The 16160-nt window shown below is 40.4% G+C and overlaps 1 protein-coding gene across 3 annotated transcripts in view; it reads left to right on the forward strand.

Annotated features, from left to right (window-relative positions):
- Window positions 1–16160, forward strand: part of ZDHHC15 (zDHHC palmitoyltransferase 15) — a gene marked incomplete at its 5' end in the record, with an annotated part of 235674 nt that overhangs the window by 75713 nt on the left and 143801 nt on the right. For all 3 annotated transcript variants that reach the window (XR_014793696.1, XM_084869722.1, XM_084869723.1), the window contains one exon: window positions 1051–1145. Coding sequence is in view for 2 of the 3 variants with exons in the window: in XM_084869722.1 (XP_084725848.1) it covers window positions 1051–1145 (95 nt within the window). The remainder of the gene's footprint in view (window positions 1–1050; window positions 1146–16160) is intronic.

Consider the following 16160-nt stretch of genomic DNA (forward strand, 5'->3'; position numbering starts at 1 on the left):
TCATAGAATTGTACACTTTAAGCATATAATTTTATTAACCAATGTTACCCCAGTCAATTAAAAACATTATTAAAGGAAGTAATCAGCCATGGCTGGTATGACTCATTTGGAGCATCATCTGGTACATCAAAAAGTTGCAGAATAATTTCCCTGTCAGGTCACATTCTCAGGTTGTGGGTTCAATCCCTGGTAGGTGTGTGTGTGTGGGAGACAGCTGATGGATTTTTCTCTCTCACATCAATGTCTCCCTATCTCTCTTAATTCCTCTCTCTCTAAAATAAATTTTTAAAAGTATGTAAAAAGGAAATAATAAGACCTTACCATGAAAGTACTCAAAATTAAACAGTAAACTAATCTTTAATCCCATAATGAAGTCTATGAAGAATACTGAAACTTCCCATATAGGAGGCAAAGAATATACAAAGAAAAGCAGTGGAGAACCACTTTTACAATTGTCTTAAAGGTACAACTAATATTTCAATAGTGTGCATTCTTTGGAGCTACTAAAAAGACCTTGTGATTTAGAGCCAGTAATACACACTTAAAAATCTGGTTACATTACATAGTAGTTGTGTGAATTGGCATAATCAACTAATCTTATAGTTATTCTACTATTCCTATTATATCAGCAATTTCAGAAATTTATTGAAAAATTAAATCAGATATTATGAAAGCACATTATAAACTCTATAGTGCTGTGAAAATACTATTATTATCATTTTTTTTTATCACCCACAGTGGCAGTGTTAATAACAACTGGCTACTGTACCTTCCCCCATATTGTCATAAAGGACATTTTCTCTTTATTCTTAGAATCGCATGGCAACTTTTCAAACATGTAACTTCCAGAAAGTCGCTGGTTCAAAATTTGGCACTATAATTGTTTCTCTCACTACATGGGAAAAATAATTTAAATTTTATAGTAATACTAAATAAAATTGGTAATAGGAAAACAAAATGGCAATTTAATTTGAACATTATGTCTTTTTGAATGCTTAGAAATGGGCAAAAGGATAGTGTGAACACATTTTCTTTTTTCTTAAATTTCAGTTATCTACCTCATATTCTACCATGCCATCTTTGTGTTTTTTACCTGGACCTACTGGAAGTCTATTTTTACACTCCCTCAACAGCCAAATCAGAAGGTAAGAAAACATATATAATAAAGAGATAATATGCAGATTGAATATCACACCGTTGCACAAGATGGCCGCCCCCATGTGGTCACAAGATGGCTACCACAAGATGGATGGCAGGGAAGGGCAGTTGTGGGTGATCAGGCTAGCAGAGGAAGGCAGTTAGGGGAGATCAGGCCAGCAGGGGAGAGCAGTTGGGGGCAACCAGTCTGGAAGGGAAGGGCAGTTGGGGGCAACCAGGCCTGCAGGGGAGGGAGGGCAATTGGGGGGGCGGGGGGACCAGGCCTACAGAGGAGTGCAGTTAGAGGTGACCAGGCTGGCAGGGAGGGCACTTGGGGGCAAACAGTCTGCAGGGGAGTGCAGTTAGGGGCAACCAGGCCTGTAGGGGAGAATAGTTGGGGGTGACCAAGCCTGCAGGGGAGGGCAGTTGGGGTGACCAGGCCTGCAGCAGAAGGCAGTTGAGGGCAACTGGGCCTGCAGGGGAGGGAAGGAAGTTAGGGGGAACCAGACCTGCAGAGTAGGGCAGTTAGGGGTGAACAGGCAAGCAGGGGAGGGCAGTTAGGATGGTCTGGGCTGTCAGGGGAGGGAAGTTAGGGGCGAATGGTCCAGTAGGGGAGGGCAGTGGGGGTTACCAGGCCAGCAGGAAAGGGTAGTTAGGGGTGACGGGGCCAGCATGGGAGGTCAGTTAGGGGCAACCAGGCCAGCCAGAGGGCAGTTGGGGGCAACTGGGCTGGAAGGGGATCAGTTAGGTCTCCATCAGGCTGACATGGAGTAGTTAGTGGGTGATCAGGCTGGCAGGCATAAGTGGTTAGGGGCAATCAGGCAGGCATGCAGGCGAGCTGTTGGGAGCCAGCAGTCTCGGATTGTCAGAGGAATGTCTGGTTGCCAGTTTAGGCCCAATCCCCTGGAGCCTAAACTGGCAGTTGGACATCCCCTGAGGAGTCCCAGATCGGAGAAGGTGTAGGCTGGGCTGAGCGACACTCCTCCAGTGCACGAATTTCATGTACCAGGCCTCTAGTCCTGTATAATAAAAGCTTAATAAGCAAATGATGGAGTGGTGGAATGACCAGCTGAACAACTGGTCACTATGAGGCATACTGACTAATGGGGACAGATGCTCAACACAGGAGTTTCCTCCAGACTGCAGTCCCCAGGCCAGCTAAGGCAGGTGCCAGTGGTGGTGACATAAGCTGCATCTTGTGGAGCAGGTGATGGGTGAATGGGACACAGAGGGAAGTGACCAACAGTGACAGAGGGGTGAGGCCGGCGAGCAGGTGGTGCCAGGCCAGCCAAGGTGGGTGCCAGTTGGCACCCCCCCTCCCCCAATTTTCCCATTGGTCGCCCCACAGATCAGTCCTGATTGCCAGCCAGACCTAGGGACCCTACCTGTGCAGCAATTTCATACACCAGGCCTCTAGTTACTTCATAATGGCTAAAAACAGAACGAAGTAGAAATGCCAATATGGCAAGATGAGGGCAGAAAGAGAAGCAAAAAGCTTTCTGCTACAAAAAGGAGATTAAGTGTAATCTTTATAAAACAATTCTTAGTGAACAAGACAGGATGCCCACTCTCACCACTCCTGTTTGACATAGTATTGGAAGTATTAGTCATTCCAATTAGACAAGAAGAAGAAATAAAAAGCATCCAAATTGGAAAAGAAGAATTAAAACTGTCCTTATTTGCAGATGACATGATATTGTACATAAAAAAACCAAAAGACTCCATAAAAAAAACTTATAGACTTAAATAAATGAATTCGGCAATGTATCAATAGCAGGATACAAAATTAAGGCCAAGAAATCTATGGCCTTTCTATACACCAATTGTGAACTTATAGAAAGAGAGACTAAAAAAAAAAACCATCCCACTTACCATCACACCAAAAAAATTAAGATGTCCTTCACTTTGAGTTCTAATTTGTCAGATATAAGTATTGCTACCCCCGCTTTTTTTTTTTCTTTTCTTCATTTACATTCACCTGGAAAACCTTTTTCCCTCCCTTCAACCCTAGACTGTGTGCATCTTTTTTCCTCAGGTGGGTTTCTTGTAGACTGCCGATATATGGGTAATGTTTTCTTATCCACTCAGTTACCCTGTCTTTTGATTGGGACATTTAATCTATTATATTTAACGTTATTATTGAAGGTTACTTGTTTGTTGCCATTTTTGTTCTTTACCCCCACGTTCCCTCTTTGCTTCCTATTTTTTTTGTTTTGTTATAGCAGACCCTTTAGCATTTCTTGCATTGCTGGTTTGGTGGTAATAAACACGCTTAGTCCTTTTTTGTCTGTGAAGCTCCTGATTTCACCTTCAGTTTTGATTGATAGCCTTGCTGGGTACAGTATTCTTGGATTCAAACCCTTTCTTTGCATGACTTTGTATATTTCATTCCATTCCCTTCTGGCCTGATGAGTTTCTGTTGAGAAATCAGTTGCTAGTCTGATGGGGCTTCCTTTGTATGTAACTTTCTGTCTCTCTCTGGCCACTTTTAAGATTCTTACTTTGTCATTGGTGTTTGCCAATTTAATTATAATGTGTCTTGGTGTTGGTCTTTTTGGATTCATCTTGTTTGAAAAAAAGAAGAGAAAAAATAAGAGTGCAAAAATGAAATTGGGAAAAGGAAAAAAAAGAGAGAAAATAGAGAATAAGAAAGAAAAGGAGAATAAAACTACATATATGGGTTGAAAGCTCCAATAGAACAGCCACTAATCATAACAGATGGCAGTAACAATTACCTGGAGATGAATGCAAACTACACCATCAACTAATATCAAGTAAGTAGAGGGAAAACAGAAGCAAAAATCAAACAAAACAAAACAAGAAAAAAGAAAAAAAGAAAAGAAAAAGCGAAACAATCTCACACAAAAAACCCCACCCCATTAAAAATAGATATAATCAACAATCAAGCAAACAACAAAAGGACAGAGAGATAAAAATTTTAGATAGTGAAGAAATAGAAGAAAGAGGTGTATATGGACTTGGAGCAGGGGATTGGAAATTAGATATATAGGTAGTGCGAAATTTTAACAGGGGGTAAAAAAAAGGAATAGGGAAAATCTAAAGCAAGAATGAGGTAAGACAATCAGGACAACAAAAGGGGGAAAGTGAGAAAGAGAGTGATGGAATAAAGGGAAAGTTGAGATAGAGTAAAATGATGCTAAAGGAAAGATGAAAATAGAATGTTGAACACTAATCCCAAAGTAAAATAAAGAGAAAATAAAATGACACTTATTTTTAAAAAAGGTAAAATATGATAGTAATAATACTGATTGAAAATAAAAATGTAATAATTAAAAAGGTAAAATCAAGTGAGAAAAAAAGAAAAAACATAGTTTCTCAAGTAAAAGATGAAAAAAAATTTAAAATCAAAATGTGCAGTTTTGAAGGTCATTAACTTCCTCTACTGTTCTGTTTGGCACGCCTGTTTCCTAGTCATGACAGTATTGAAGTTCCTTTTGTTCCACTCCTCCTCAGTGTTATAAGCCAGTCCTGATTTTTAAGGAGACAGTTTATTTGTGTTTACACAAGAGTCAATTTGTGGTTCAAACCCTGGGTGGCAGTGTTTCTGGACTTACCTCTGGGTTTATAGGTCCTCTCTAGCTAGTGTTTAGATATTGTTTTCCTGTGGCACTTAATGCTGGTTTGGGGATGTGTGTTGCCTCAGAGCTGGTTCTCTGATGGTTATTCCCCGCTCTGACCCCCAGGTTCTAGAAAAACAACTTTCCCTTGATGTCTCTTCGAGTTTCTCCAATTGGGTGATCCTATGTTTTAGGCTTATTAATAAGAAGCAAGGATTTAAAAAGGGGGGGGGGGGAAAGAGCCAGAGTTAAGTGTGAGAACTCTGGGGCTGCGCACAAGTCTGTGCAGTCTTTTTCCCCCTTAGGTCTATACAACTGGCACAGTTTTAAAATTTTTAGTCTGTCCTTTTGCGTCAGATCAAAATGGGTTGCTTTTTAGAGTTCCCTTCTGTTAGTAGCTCTGTGGACCCCCTTCAACATTCATAGATCACATCAGCCACAACAGCCATGGATTTTTCTTGGGACAGACTTCCCCAAGTCTCTAGCTCTCACATGTGCTTTTCTCTCTGCTGCTGGGACCACAGACCTCACCTTATCCCAGGCGAAATCTGACCCTTCTGTGTTGAGGTGTAGAGCTCCTCTGAATCCGTATGCTTGCGCCACTTGGGAACCGGTATTCTTGGGTTTGCAGCTGTTCGGTGGGTGCTGTAGTTGTAGTTTCCCTGGGCTTTTCAGGCTCCCAATAACATCCACTTTTCCTTCAAGATGGCATGGTCTTCACTTCTGAGCTGATCACTCTGGGAGGGAACCCAGCAGCAGTGGGGGCTACCAGTTCAGGGGAGCCCTGTCAGACAGTCCTCCACAGTTTCCTGGAGTATAGCTATCCTTCAACTCACAAACAAACACTCCCTGTGCGACCACACACTCTCCCTTTGTTTTCTCACTCACACACTATCTTGCAGTCTGCCTTCCAATAGGCAGCCATCTTCCTTCTCAATCCCCATTTTTAATTTTTTAAGGAAACTCTCTACTGTTAATTAGTGAAGTTGAGATGGCCATCTGTATGTCCTCTTTGGAGAAGTGTCTATTCAAGACCTTTGCCCATTTTTAAATTGGACTGTTTGTGTTTTTTTTGGTGTTGAATTGTAAGTTCTTTATAAATTTTGTTTATTATGTGTCATTGGAGAATATATTCTCCCATTTAGTGGATTTTCTTTATATTTTGTTGATGTCTTCATTTGTTGTGCAACAGCTTTGTAGTTTGATGTAGTCCCACTTGTTTATTTTTATTTTGTTTACATTGCCCAAGGATATATATTGGCATAAATATTGCTATGAGAAATGTCTGAGATTTTATTGTCTGTGTTATCTTCTGGGGTTTTTATGGCTTTAAGTCTTTTATCCCTTTTGAATTTATTCTTCTGTATGGTGAACTTTGGTGGTCTAGTTTCATTTTTTTTGCATGTGCCTGTCTGGTTTTCCCCAATATCATTTTTTAAAGAGATTGTCTTTACTTCAATGTATGCTCATGATTCCTTTTTCAAATATTGACAATAAAGTCATGGGTTTATTTCTGTACTGTCTGTTCTGTTCCATTGATCTACATGTCTGTTCTTATGCAAGTAATAGGAAATTTTTGATTAAGTTATAAGGGTGACACTGGTTAACAAAATTACAGGTTTTAATTGCACAATTTTGTAACACATTAGCTGTACAGTGTATTGTGAGTTCACCACCCCAAGTCATATATTTTGAGATCAGGTACCTACAACTCTGTTTTTTTCCCCCCCTCAAGATTGTATGTTTTTAGGAAGTTATCCAGGTTGTCCAATTTGTTAGCATGTAGTTGTTTGTAGTATTTCACCCCCCTCCCCCATGAATGCATTATTTTATTTTATTTATTTACTAGAGGCCAAGTGCATGAAATTCATGCACGGAGGGGTGGGAGTGGGGCATCCCCTCAGCCCAGCTTGTACCTTCTCCAATTCTGGATCCCTCTCGCAATCCTTGACTGCTGGCTCCTAATCGCTCATCTGCCTTCCTGCATGATTGCCCTAACTGTTCCCCCTGCCGGCCTGGTCACCCCTAAATGTCCCCCACTGTCAGCCAGGTTGCCCCCAACTACCCCCTCCCTGCTGGCCTGGTCTCCCAACACTGCCCCCCTGCCAGCCTAATTGCCTCCCTGCTGGCCTGTTTGCCCCCAACTGCACCCCCCTGCCAGCCTGGTTGCCCTCACCTCCCCCCCCCCCCCGCCAGACTGGTCACCCCAAAAAGCCCTCCCTGCCAGCCTGGTTGCACCTCATGGCCTTCTGCTGGCCTGGTCACCCCACACAGCCTGCTGGTTCCGTCATCCCTTGGGCTGGCCCTGTGCAGCTGGGCAGCTGCCATATGATGATTGCTTGTGCTGTGTGCTAGCCCTGGGAAACTGGGGGCCTGAGGGGACTGTGGGACGCTGGAGTTAGGCATACTGAGCAGCTAGACCTGCCAAGGGGTGAGCCTGGCCATGCTGCGCCTGCCACCCCAGCAGGGCTGATGGGCCTGGGTGCTGCCATCTTGTGGCTGTGGGCATGACTATCCTTGAGGGCATGGCAGTGAATTAGCACATTCCCTCCTTATTGGCTGTGGACACCACCATCTTTTTGTTGGCAAGATGATCAATTGGCATATTCCCTCTTTATTAGATAGGATCTCTTCTCCTCCTCCTCTTTTGCCTCCTCCTTCTTCTATTGTACATGCATTATTTTTTAATTTATTTTTATTTTTTTTCCTTTTTTTTAAATTAAATTATTATCTGTATACATATCTTACCATTGCCCCCCCCATACATACCCTCCCTCCCCAGAGTTTTGTGTCCATTGGTTGTACTTATTTCTTTTTTAAAAAATATATATTTTATTGATTTTTTACAGAGAGGAAGAGAGAGGGATAGAGAGTTAGAAACATCGATGAGAGAGAATCATCAATCAGCTGCCTCCTGCACACCCCACACTGGGGATGTGCCACAACCAAGGTACATGCCCTTGACCGGAATCGAACCCGGGACCCTTGGGTCCACAGGCCGATGCTCTATCCACTGAGCCAAACCCGTCTCGGCTGGTTCTTATTTCTTTTTTATTGTTTAAAGCACATGTGTCAAACACAAGGCCCGCGGGCCAAATCCGGCCGGCCAGGCCTTGCAATGTGGCCCGCACCGCGCTGTCATCACTGCACTCCGCTGTCAGTTTATGACATTGTCAGTTTATGACTGTTCAGTAAACCATTCGGCCCGCGATTTAGGCTGGATTTTAGATTTTGGCCCCTTCTCTGATTGAGTTCGACACCCCTAGTTTAAAGTATTGCATGTGTGTCTCCCCCACCCCCCCATCAACACCTCCCCAGCCACTCCCATTCCCCCCAGAAGTCCCCACCACCCCAGTGTCCATGTCCATTGGTTATGCTAACATTGCATGCATACAAGTCCTTTGGTTGATCTCTTACATGCCCCCTCACTCTACCCTGCCTTCCTTCTGAGGTTTGATGGTCTGATCAATGTTTCTCTGTATCTATTTTTGTTCATCAGTTTATATTGTTCATTATATTCCACAAATGAGTGATATCATGTGATATTTATTTTCTCTGACTGGCCTGGTTTGCTTAGCATAATGCTCTCCAGGTCTATCCATGCAGTTTCAAATGGTAAAATTCCTTCTTTTTTTATAGTAGTGTAGTATTATATTGTGTAGATGACCAGTTTTTTAATCCACTCATCTGCTGATGGACACTAATCTTAGCTATTGTAAATTGTGCTGCTTTGAACTTAGGGGTGCATTTATCCTTTCTGATTGGTGTTTCTGATTATAGTCTTTTGTGTTTCTGTGATGTCAGTAGTTACTTCTATTCTTTCATTTCTTATTTTATTTATTTGAGTCCTCTCTTTTTTTCCTTTATGATTCTGGTTAAAAGTTTGTGAGTATTATTTATCTTTTCAAAGAACTACTTCTTGGTTTTACTGATCTTTAGTATTTTAAAAAAAAATTTTTTTTTTAGTCTCTTTGTCATTCCCACTCTGGTTTTTATTTCCTTCTTACTACTTACTCTGGGCTTTGTTTTTCTTTTCCTACTTCTCTCAAGCATAGGGTTAGATTTTATTTGAGATTTTATAATACTTGCTTCTTGAGGGAGGGCTGTAATGCTATGAACTTTTCTCTCAGGATTGCTTTCGCTGTGTCCCACAGATTTTGGGTTGTTTTGTGTTCACTTTCATTTTATTTTTCTTTGATTTAATTGCTAACTGATTCATTGTTTTGTATCATGTTATTTAGCCTCCATATGTTAGAATGTTTTTGGTTTTGTTTTTAAAAAAATATATTTTATTGATTTTTTACAGAGAGAAAGAGAGAGGGATAGAGAGTTAGAAACATAGATGACAGAAAATCATCGATCAGCTGCCTCTTGCACACCCCCTACTGGGGATGTGCCCACAACCAAGGTACATGCCCTTGACTGGAATCAAACCCGGGACCTTTCAGTCCGCAAGCCGATGCTCTATCCACTTAGCCAAACCGGTTTCAGTTGTTTTTGGGTTTTTAATTCACTTCCATTTTCATATTATTGTGGTTAGAGAATATGTTTGATATGATTACAATATTCTTTTTTTATATATTTTATTGATTTTTCACAGAGAGGAAGAGAGAGGGATAGAGAGTTAGAAACGTCGATGAGAGAGAATCATCGACCAGCTGCCTCTTGTACACCCCCCACTGGGGATGTGCCCGCAACCAAGGTACATGCCCTTGACCGGAATCGAACCTGGGACCTTTCAGTCCGCAGGCCAACGCTCTACCACTGAGCCAAACCGGTGCTGGCTGATTACAATATTCTTAAATTTAATGTCTTATTTTGCTTCCTAACATATGGTCTGTCTTTGAGAATATTCACTGTGTAATTGAGAAGAATATATATTCTGCTGGTATAGAATAAAATGTTTTATAAATATCAATTATATCCCTCTTATCCAGGGTATATTGATTAAATGATATACCCTGGATAAGAGGGATATAATTGATATTTATAAAACATTTTATTCTGGAAGACATTTTTATCTGGAAGACATCCATTGATGTCAGTGGGATGTTAAAATCCTTTACTATGACTGTATTGCTATAAACCTCTCATTTAGTGTCCCTCATGATTTTCTTTATATATCTATATTCTCCTATTTTGGGTGCATATATGCTTACAAGGGTTATATCCTCTTGTACTACCCTGTTTTCCCGAAAATAAGACAGTGTCTTATATTAATTTTTGCTTCCAAAGATGCGCTAGGTCTTATTTTCAGGGGATGTCTTATTTTTCCATGAAGTAGAATATGGTACACATTTATTGTTAAATGAAAATAAAGGAAATTTATTACCTGTATACGGTACGGTAGTACGGTAGTTGTCAACACAAACTAGACAAACTGTGAAGAATTTACTCATTTATTCAATGACAATCATGTTATCATCTTCTGGAACATCATCATAACAATCCAATATCTGAATTTCCTGGTAAATTTCTTGTGACTCCATTTCTTTCAGAATCAGTGGACCAAATCTCTCATGTTTAGCCTAGGGGGACCTTATTTTTGGGGGATGCCTTATATTTCACTCAGAAGGAAACCTGTAAGTAGGTCTTATTTTCGGAGGATGTCTTATTTTCAGGGAAACACGGTAGTAAGATCCATCACTGTAGTATTATATTGTGAAATCTGTCTCCTGTTATGGCCTTTGTTCTAAAGACTATTTTGTCTAATATAAGTATTGCTATACCAGGTTTTCTTTTTTTTTTTAATTTCCATTTATATGGAATATTTTTTCATTTTTTTATTTTCAGTCTATGTGTATCTTTTGTTCTGAAATGGATCTCTTGTAAACAATATATATATGGGTTATATTTTTTAACCATTCAGCTATATAAGTATTTTGATTAAATAATTTAATCAGTTTATATTTAAAGTAAGTATTTTTAAAATAAATCTTTACTGTTCAGATTATTCTAAATGTGTTCCTCTTTCCTCCTCCCTTTCAATTGCTCCTCTCCACCAGGTTCCCACCCCACCTTCTGCCCTTTCCCCACCCCCCATTGTCCTCATCCATAGGTGTACAGTTTTTGTTCAGTCTCTTCCCACACCTCTGACTCCCCCTTTCCCCTAGAATCGTCAGTCCACTCCCCTTCCATAGCTCTGATTCTATTATATTCACCAGTTAATATTGTTCATCAGATTTTTTAATTCCCTTGGTTTTTAGATTCACTTGTTGATAGTTACATATTTGTTGTTCATAATTTTTATCTTTATCTTCTTCCTCTTCCTAAATTACCCCTTTCAGCAATTCATATAATTCTGGTTCGGCGGTGATGAATTCCTTTAGCTTTTTTTTTTATTTGTGAAGCTCTTTATCTGGCCTTCGATTCTGAGTGATAGCTTTGCTAGGTAGATTATTTTTGGCTGTAAGTTCTTAATATTCATCACCTTGAATATTTCTTGCCATTCCCGTCTGGCCTGCATGGTTTCTGTTGAGAAATCAGCTGACAATCGTATGGGTGCTCCTTTATACGTAACTACCTGCTTTTCTCTAGCTGCTTTTAATATTCTCTCTTTGTCTTTTGCTCTTGGAATTTTAATTATGATGTGTCTTGGTGTGGTCCTCTTTGGATTCCTTTTGTTTGGGGTTCTGTGTGCTTCCTGGACTTGTAAGTCTATTTCTTTCCCCAGGTGGGGGAAGTTTTCTGTCACTATTTCTTCCAGTATTCTTTCGGTATCTTGCTCTCTCTATTCTTCTGGGACCCCCATAATTCTGATGTTGGTTCGCTTGAAATTGTCCCAGAGGTTTCTTACACTATCTTCAACTTTCTGGATTCTCTTCTTGCTTCTGCGGAGGAGTGTCCTCTTGCTCTTTGTATTCTGAATCTTTATCTTGATTCTTGTGATCTTCCATTCTGTTTTTAGGACTCTGCATAATATTTTTTATTTCAGACAATGTTTTCTTTATTTCTAGTTGATCCCTTTTCATATCCTCATAGGTCTCATTTATTTTATCGGCCTTTTCTAGGAAATTCTTGAAAAACCTTATAACTGTGGTTTTGAACTCAAAGTCCATTCTTTTCTTTTCCTCCATCTCCTTCCTTTATGTCCTGCCTCTTCTCTGCATTTTAGTTGTTTTCCAGATTTGATGTAATATTTTTGTGTGCTAGGTCTTCTGTTAGAGCCCAGTAGCACAGCTTTCCTAGTTACCTGCAGTGGTCAGTCTTGGTGTAGCCCTTTGTGGGCTGTGTGTGCAGTCTTGTTGTTAAGCCTTGCTTATTGTTGGTATCACTGGGAAGCATTGATCTCCAAGCCAGTTGGTTGTGAGGATCAGCAGTATCTCAGCTAGGAGGGCTTCTGTTCTCCACTTGGATGGGGTTGAGTCTCAGGGTGGTGCAGACAAGCTTTGGTTCCCTGTCAGTCTCGCCTTAGGAAAGTCCTGTTCATGATGAATCACGCAAGATTGGTTGCAGGCATGCACATCTCTTTGGTAAAGATGCAGACAAACTTTGAATTTTGGTCAGTCCCTCCTTAGAGAAAGCCAGCCTCTGGGAGAGCTTCTTTGTTCAGCTTGGATGGGGCGGAGTCTCGGGGTGGTGCAGACAATCTTTGGTTTCCCGCCAGCCACTCCCTGAGTCCCACAGTAATGGCCACTGGCTTCACACACCTCCAAGAGATCTCTGCCCGCTGCCTAACAATCCAGCCTCTCCCTGTCTGGGGCAGTCTATCAGAGCAATAGGGTGATTCTGTTTTCCTCCCAAACAAGAAAGCCTGCCCCACGTTAGCTCTCTGCCCTCTCTGTGTGCCTGAAGTAAGCCAGCAGGGAACTCGGCCCACTCTCTCCACGCGCTGGGAGTAAGCCAGGAGCGAACTGGGCCCAGCCTGCCCTCTCCGCGCACCAGGAATAGGCCAGTAACGAACTCTGGGGTCGCCTTTTCGTGTGCAGAGTTCTCCACACCTTCACAGTTTCTGAGGGTCAGTGTGCCTTCTCTCTCCTTCCCAGATGGCAGAGCTTCCTCTCAGCCAGCCTTCCGGTGCTTAAGGGCAATGCCTCCCCTGTTTTCCAGTTCTAAATTCAAAATTGTTGTTGTAGGCTGCATTCAGTAGTCTACCCTATGCCGCCATCTTGGTTTCTCCTCTAAAGTAATTATTGATGGGTAGTTACTTATTGGTATTTTATTCTTTATAAATATGTTTCTCTCTATATATTTGTTTCTTTCTTCTTCTTAAAGAAGACCTGTTAACATTTCATGCAATTCTGGTTTCCTTCAATTTTAAATGACAGCCTTTTTGTATAGAGAAATCCTGCTTGTAGGTCCTTGCTTTTCATCACTTTGAACATTTCCTGCCAATGTCTTTTGGCCAGATGTATTTCTGTTGAGAAATAAGTTGATAGTTTTATGGGAACTCACTTGTAACTTTCTTTTGCTGTGGTTAAGATGCTCTCTTTATCTTAAACTTTTTCCATTTTAATTATAATGTGTCTTGGTATACATCTCTTTAGGTTCATCTTGATTACTACTCTCTGTGCTTTTTGAACTTAGATGTATTTTTTCTTCACTATGTTAGCGAAATTATTGGCTATTATTTCTTCAAACAGATTCTCTATCCCTTGCTCACTCTTTTCCTTTACTGGTATCCCTAGAATGAAGATGTTATGTTTGATGTTGTCTCAGAGGTCCCTAAAACTATCCTCTTTTTAAAAAAATTCTCTCTTTTTTTGATGTTGTCCTTGGGTGCTTACTGTTATCTTCACTGAATTGTTTATTCAGTTGTTTGTTTTATCTTTCATGCTGTTGATTCCTTCTAGTTTATTCTTCATTTCCAATGTTGTATTATTTATTTCTGACTGATTGTTTTTTTTAGAAATTATGGGGGAAGCCAGATGTGATCTTGGTACAAGGAACCAAGTTCCAATGAGTCTCCATTCCCATCTGCTTTTATTTATTAGAATACACAATTGCCTTTTAGGAATGCAAATATATCAAAGGTGATGGTTGGTAAACGGTAAGATTATCTGGTTGTAGGAATTTGCTTTAGGCCATTGAGTCAGAAGTAGGTAATAAAATGAAGATATTTATCCGTGTGAATCACAAAAAGCCTCATTTAGCCTTCTGACCAGATTTCCTGCATTTATATTAATTACTGTTGATCTTGGTTTCCAGCATTTCCCCCTTCTTTAATTTCTTAATAGATGTATATATGCAGGTTGCAGAGTTCCGATTCTTTTAAGATTAAAAAATATATATATATTCAATATATTTTATTGATTTTGTACAGAGAAGAAGGGAGAGAGATAGAGAGCTAGAAACATCGATGAGAGAGAGTCATCTATCAGCTGCCTCTTGCACACCCCCTACTGGGGATATGCCCGCAACCAAGGTACATGCCCTTGACCAGAATCGAACCAGGGACCCTTCAGTCCCCAAGCCGACGCTCTATCCATTGAGCCAAACCGGTCTTGGCTCTTTTAAGATTTTTATTCAGCATCTGCAGACTAAAATTAAAAAAATACGAATAAGAATGAGACAGGTAACTAATTATGCTAAAATGCCTTCAAATTGCTGCCAGGCATCTAAGGAATTAGTTGGTAAGTTTGCCTGGGATGATTATACAATATGCTGCTGTTATTCCAAAATATGAAGTGTGGTATTATTTTTATTTTAAGCACCAAGAAGGTGATTTTTCATTGAAGTTATTTTAAACTATATAATTTTACTGGCGCAAGAGCAGCAGCTGATTTCCATTGATTATTATGATATGCAGACCCATAGAGGCTTCAATTCACAAAAGAAAAAAAAAAACTGTTCTTAAGTTTGCTGCTGATGGGTGCCATTCATAAGCCTTTTTTTTTTTTTTACATTTTATTTTATTTATTTATTTATTTATTTATTTATTTTTATAATATATTTTTTTATTAAATTATTATTTTTGTACAATACCAATGCCCCCCCCCGTACATACCCTCCCTCCCTAGAGTTTTGTGTCCATTGGTTGTACTTATATGCATGTATACAAGTCCTTTGGTTGATCTCTTAATCTCCCCCAGATCTCCCCAACCTCCCCGCTGTAATTTGACAGTCTGCTTGTTGCTTTACTGTCTCTATATCTATCTTTTGGTTCTTCAGTTTATAATGTTCTTTATCATCCATAAATAAGTAAGGTCATGTGGTGTCTCTCTTTAATTGACTGGCTTGTTTCACTCAGCATGATGTTCTCCAATTCCATCCAGGTTGCTGCAAACGATGAGAATTTTTTCTTTTTTATGGCAGCATAATATTCCATTGTGTAAATGTACCATAGTTTTTGGATCCAATCATCTGCTGATGGGCACCTAGGCTGTTTCCAAATCCTAGCTATTGTAAATTGTGCTGCTATGAACATAGGGGTGCATATATTCTTTCTGATGGATGTTTCTAGCTTCTTGGGATATATTCCTAGGAGTGGGATTACTGGGTCAAATGGGAGTTCCATTTTCAGTTTTTTGAGGAAGCTCCATACTGTTCTCCACAGTGGTTGCACCAGTCTACATTCCCACCAGCAATGCACGAGGGTTCCTTTTTCTCCTCAACCTTTCCAACACTTGTCGTTTGTTGATTTGTTGATGTTGGCCTCATAAGACTTTTTACATAATGGCTTAGTGGGGGGAGGTTTTAGCAATGTTAAATTCTCTTTGCCTCTGCAGGAACAAGCAGTGATAGTAATTGTATTTAGGTTTTCACATCCCACTCCTTTGGTGTCGATGCTAGCCAGGAAAAAACCTCTCTTTAATTCTACACATAATGTAGCTGTAGTTTGATTCTCTGTCATATAAAAAAGGGAAGCTGGGTGGGGACAACCATGTCATTATACTTTGCCAATATACTTACTATACTAGGCTGGGGATCAGCCCACGTAAGGAATTTTACCCAAGGAGGACTTCCCCATTAGCCCTTGGTGATATTACCGCACAGCTGGTGATTGCCAGCATGGCAAGAAAGACATTTTCAGGTGTTCTTGGGTTTTTGCCCTATTCACAAATTCGTTCAGCTGTCAGGACCATCTTCTTTATAACTCCCCAAGTCATCTCTAGGCTGTTCATCATCCACTGTGTTCTTCTTCCACTCATTATCTTCAGTGTGTTGCCTGGGGCTGCTGCTGTCTGTGGCTGGGGTAGCCAATTGTCTGCAGCTGCAAGGTGTGGCTCCAGGTGCAAGGTCCTCATTAATCTGGGTAGTTCTTCTCTCAGATCCATGCTGCAGTTTAATATTTCTCACAGGAGTCCACACAGGCTTGGAGAAATTTTCTGGAAATATACAAGCATACCCTCAACCACATATTAGCAAGGGATCAGGTCCCTTCCATAACCCAGACTTGGGATCTTTCCATTTAACTAGACCATTTTACTTTTTTTTATTCTGACACCAGTGTAACTCCATAGTTGTCTTGCCATTAGTATCACAAGTGAAAACTTTTAGAGTAAT

This window comes from Pipistrellus hanaki (genome assembly GCF_964339955.1).
Source record: "Pipistrellus hanaki genome assembly, chromosome: X".
In the NCBI taxonomy this organism is placed as follows: Eukaryota; Metazoa; Chordata; class Mammalia; order Chiroptera; family Vespertilionidae; genus Pipistrellus; species Pipistrellus hanaki.